Genomic DNA, 5,104 nt, shown 5'->3' on the forward strand with positions numbered 1-5,104 from the left:
ACATAAACCCGAAGAAAAATGATAATGCAAAGATCCTGCGTTATCATGAAATAGAGAATAGGAAACTAGATATAGTCATGACCGAGAAAGAAATAGTGCTGGATCACAGATATAGTGTGTCCAGCTAACAACAAAGCATGAAATAAAGGAAAATTATTATTATTATTATTGAATGAGAGAGCAGTGCATGCCATCAAAGTGGCACAGGGGTAAAATGTACGAAACCCAGTATAACCATCATGACTAACCGTCTGATAAAGGTACACCAAGCAAATGCATCATAACCATATGTGCGCAACATGGTTATCTCATATCAAGATAAACAGTGCATGTCCTTGCAGGTGGGGCTCAGAATTTTCTTCAGGTCGAGTAGCCCATCCTACTCAAAAGGTCCCTGAATAAGGATTGTTTAAGGATGTTGAACGAAACATCCATGTTTCCAGGGATGAATTATTCAAACCCCACAGAATTCTTTTCAACACATGGCTATGATGCTACCCTACTACTCCTGCTCGTGATCAGAGATGCGCATATTGCCAACCACTAAGGGACATGCTTAACTGGTTAAGGTCAAACAACTGACAAGCAAATCTGTGGTATTGAGCAGAATATATGCAGTAGCCCATCTTTTATACCAAGACAAAACAATGTACATGATTACACTTCCAATCAGTTAAGATCAAAAGCCATGAAAATCAGTGCCTGGTACTGCATCAGGGTATTTATTATTATTATTGTTGTTGTTGTTGTTATCATGATCATTAAGGCGGCAAGAATCATTAGCGCGTCGAAGCTAAATCTCTCCTGCTTGATCAAGGCTGAACGAGAGCTTATACATTGGGTGGCTTTAGTAGAGTTCACTAGGTTTGAGAATATCGTAGTCTCTCAATGTATTGTTTCTGACTGTATCTTTCGTTGTATCATGCAACCGATTTTTCAGAAGGTACTGTTTAAAAAAATTCTCAGCAGGAACTCTCTGCGAAAAAGTATGAGTTGGAATCTATCAGTAACACATTGGAAGGCAACCTTTTCAATTTGTGAATAATTATGTATCTTCTCTCATGCATCAGTAAACAATAGAGCTTCAGGGTTTCACCTACCATCACTGATCTTTCACTTGGGCTTACAAGAATCGACGTATCAGTTAATGACAACTCACAAGACGTGCTTTTTATTTGCTGTTCCTCCATCAAAATAATGGAAAATCCAACTACCAACACATCCCCTGAACACACCCTTCTTCTCAACATCTACAACTGTGGATTTTGATTCAGTCTTGATCCTACATCATCTTAATAAAAGACGACATAATCCCCCAGAGCTTATTGTACTATATAGGTGTATAGGTGAACAACACTACATATCATATGACTGATTTCATCCTTACATTAATGTAATATCAACAATGCACAGAATGCCTTTATAATCACAGAATTGCTAAACTCTTACACCTCCAAAATTGTTGCAGAAACAACTGAACTTTTGCCTGATTTTATACTGTTATAGATAACGCTATCTAATTATATATCTTGTACTAGATAAACCAACCTGATTTCATACCTTCTAGAATAGCTACCTGATATTATACGCAAATTATGATCTTTATACTCTGCTATGAACAATGCTCCTTGATTTTATGCAACTTAATGTAAAAATTTACCGGAATTTATGTCTTGTTACAGACAAATCCTTACCTAGCTGAATGTTGTTCAGCATGTCTTCCTCTACATTGGATGGATTTCCTAAAGGAGTAGAAACAGTTTTCATATTGTTCAAACCCGTCGAATTAATAAAGTCAATCATCTTGTCTTGATCAACATAGCCATGTACTACAAGGTCGTAGTCAACGAGGGTGGAACCTCTCCTGAAATATACGAAAAATTTGTTAAGTTTGAGAAAATGAGAGAAAAAGAAAGACAAAAGAAAGACAAAAAATAAAAACGGTGCAAGAGAGAAGGAGAAAGAGATCGCTAGAAGAGAGTAACGATAGGAAACTTAAATCAATGGTTCAATTAGAAAATCTTAATATAAAATCATACATAGAGACGTGCAGACATATACACGTGCGCGCACGCGCACACACATCTTTTGTATTTTTATATATACACATTTTCAGAGAATTTATGATCAGGGAGAATTTTGTTGCACATATAAGTATATGTTCAAGGAGAGATATTTGTCTGTTGCTAAGAAATCGAATTTGTTGTCCATGCAGTGTCATTCGTTTGATCTATATCGTTCACTCTTCAATCTGTACTAGTTATACATAAATTGGGTTTCTGGACAAACAGGTAAAAATTATTCTTTACTTTAGAATTTTTTTCTTGTTTAAAACGGAACACTGAACCTCCAAACAAGTTAATCAATTTCATGGTCACCTACACAATTTCACTATTGGTTCTTTTGTTGCAGGATATAATATATCATCTATTAATATTCCTTTTAATGATTGTGGTTGTATTTTACTTTTCAAAATTGTCTTTGTAGAATCCTGATCATCCTGCAGTCTATTTCAGCATTAGTACGTTTTGAAGAATAATATTATAGGTTTGGTTGTTTCTAGGATTTTGAGTAGAGATATATAATCTTTTAAAATTCAGATATGTTGTTTCTTTTTTATTTGTCTTAATACTATGGCATCAATTGTCTTTTCTCATTATATCCAGTAGTCTAAGGTAGCGAGCTGGCAGAAACGTTAGCATGCCGGGCTAAATGCTTAGCGGTATTCGTCTGTCTTTACGGTCTGAGTTCAAATTCCGTCGAGGTTGACTTTTCCTTCCATCCTTTCGGAGTCAATAAACTAAGTACCAGTTGCGTACTGGTGGTCGATCTAATCGACTGCACCCCCACAAAAAAAAAAAAAAAAAAATTCGGGCCTTGTGCCTAGAGTAGAAAAGATTATATCCTGTAGTCTATTAAAGATAATGCCATTTGATGAATACAGCTTTTAAGTACTTGACGTTGTATATCATCGGTATTTGTAGCAGATCCAATGGTGCATATCCTTTTGGTTTAATTAAATGGAATATTTGCCTTCGTGTATTTCGAATAACACACGGTAAGGAACAGAGAATGCTTCGAGTCTGTAGATTTGTATTATACTTCTGTATTAATTCGGATGTTTGCTTTCATCACTAAAATATTGAAAGAAAAAACAGAAGTTTTCTTGATTGTATTTCCCTGTGAATGTTGCTATTTATTCCATTTTAAATTCATTTAATCGTTTTATTGTTTTATTCCATATAATAAGCAATCGTCTACGAATCTATTCTAGTTCTCTTTTATATATTAATAGAAGGGGTTTCCGTATTTTTGTTGCGATTCTTGGAACATTGTAGTTTCCAAATCCCTTAACTAAATTTTTATTGACTGAATTCTCATGCAGCTTTGGATTGTTGTCAACAGTTTCGCAATTCTTTTCATCTAACTGGTACCCTTCCTCACAATGAAAAAAAATTGAAAGTAAGGCACATATTATGTTGCTACAAAATAGGGACACAGCAACATTTGGTAAAGCTACCAACAGTGTGTAACGGTAGCTATTAAAACTATTATGTCTCTTGTGATCGAAGCCATTATTATAACAGGTTGTGCCAAAGAAGTATTTGTTTTCATTCCTTCTATTCCTCTCTCGTGCCGTCAGATATGCTATAACAGTTCAAATGCCTTCAACTTCCAATGATATTCTTTCAAAAGTCTTTCGGGACTGCTGTAGTTGAACTGACAAATCCAGGTATTACTCATAGTTAGATGCATGTTCAAGTGTTGGGCCGTGCAGACATTTTCCCCCATAGCACCCAACTGCAGAACAAGATATGTTATCTCTCCTAAATCTCTTCCAGTTAGAATTGGCTGTTCTAGTAATTTAGAATTACAAAAAAAAAAAAAGTATATAAAGTAAAGCATAAATAAAGTATTATTATTTTGTCTATATAAGAAATATACAACTTTGTAAAATTAGCTTAATTCATTTATCTTAAAGTATGATGTGCTGAAGATTCCAATGAAGGATGAAAAACGCTATACATGGCTACCAACGACTAGAAACTTTAAAAACTTTATAATGTATAGAAACAAATATTGAATATGTATCCTCTGTATACTTTCTCTAATCCGATGTAAATTCCAAACTTTCAAATCCACCTCAACTAATTTAGTATAGAAAGGATTGTTTCCCCAATAATAGTTGACCATCAGGAGCACGCCATGTGCATAAATAAAGTATTTATTTAAGCGTCAAAATTAGATTAACAATAAACACATTCTCTAAAATTTCACACATTATAACAACTTGGAAAAATTTCATTTTAAATATGCTTCTGTAATAAATTAAAATTATATGTAAATGTAATCATATACAAAAAAGCGCTACATTAAAAACGTGCAGCAGGTCAAATAATTTTTCAACTTCTACAAAAAAAGTTTCTATATTTCTGGTATCCAGGCAGTCCCAGTACCTACGCTAGTGTGTGTGTGTGTGTGTGTGTGTGTGTGTGTGTGTGTGTGTACGCATGCGCGCGTGGACAAACGATGGCTGGATGGTTGGACTGATGGATGAACAGGCGAATGGATGGACGGACAGACAGATGATGGACAGACTGACGGACGGACAGATGGACAGACGGATGGAAGGACAGATAGACGGTCAGATGGATGGATGGATAGATGGATGGATGGATGGATGAATGGATGGATGGATGGCCAGACTATGAACATTTTGAAATCCAAGTTCTTAGAGAAAGTTGAATATAAGAAATGATAGTGTTCCTATAATAGATAGTATTTTCAGTAGAAAAGAATTACCGCCTGCATGATAACTTCGCAAATCTTTGTCAGATCGTTCTCTCACAACATTTTATTCGAGATTTGGTGACATTAATGAGATTTATGACATGTTCAGATACAAAATCTCTTTATAATACACACACTAAACTGATGTAATAATTACACTATTATACCGATTTCTGACAAAATACATTATTTATGTAAGCTGACGAGTATATTTCTTAAGAGTTAAGAATTTCATCAATATATCATTATGTAACTTTCAATGTTTGAGTGATATATATATATATATACATATATATATATATATATATATATA

At 34.4% G+C, this 5,104-nt stretch overlaps 1 protein-coding gene across 4 annotated transcripts in view; it reads right to left on the bottom strand.

The window, feature by feature from the left end:
• Positions 1-1,641: 1,641 nt before the first annotated feature.
• LOC106870366 (uncharacterized protein DDB_G0271670-like) overlaps positions 1,642-5,104 on the bottom strand; it is a 103,756-nt gene continuing 100,293 nt past the window's right edge. For all 4 annotated transcript variants that reach the window (XM_014916404.2, XM_052967789.1, XM_052967777.1 and 1 more), the window contains one exon: positions 1,642-1,864. In XM_014916404.2, coding sequence (XP_014771890.2) covers positions 1,657-1,864 — 208 coding nt within the window. In that variant the 3' untranslated portion in view covers positions 1,642-1,656. The remainder of the gene's footprint in view (positions 1,865-5,104) is intronic.

Source organism: Octopus bimaculoides, chromosome 1 (genome assembly GCF_001194135.2).
Source record: "Octopus bimaculoides isolate UCB-OBI-ISO-001 chromosome 1, ASM119413v2, whole genome shotgun sequence".
NCBI classification, from domain to species: Eukaryota; Metazoa; Mollusca; class Cephalopoda; order Octopoda; family Octopodidae; genus Octopus; species Octopus bimaculoides.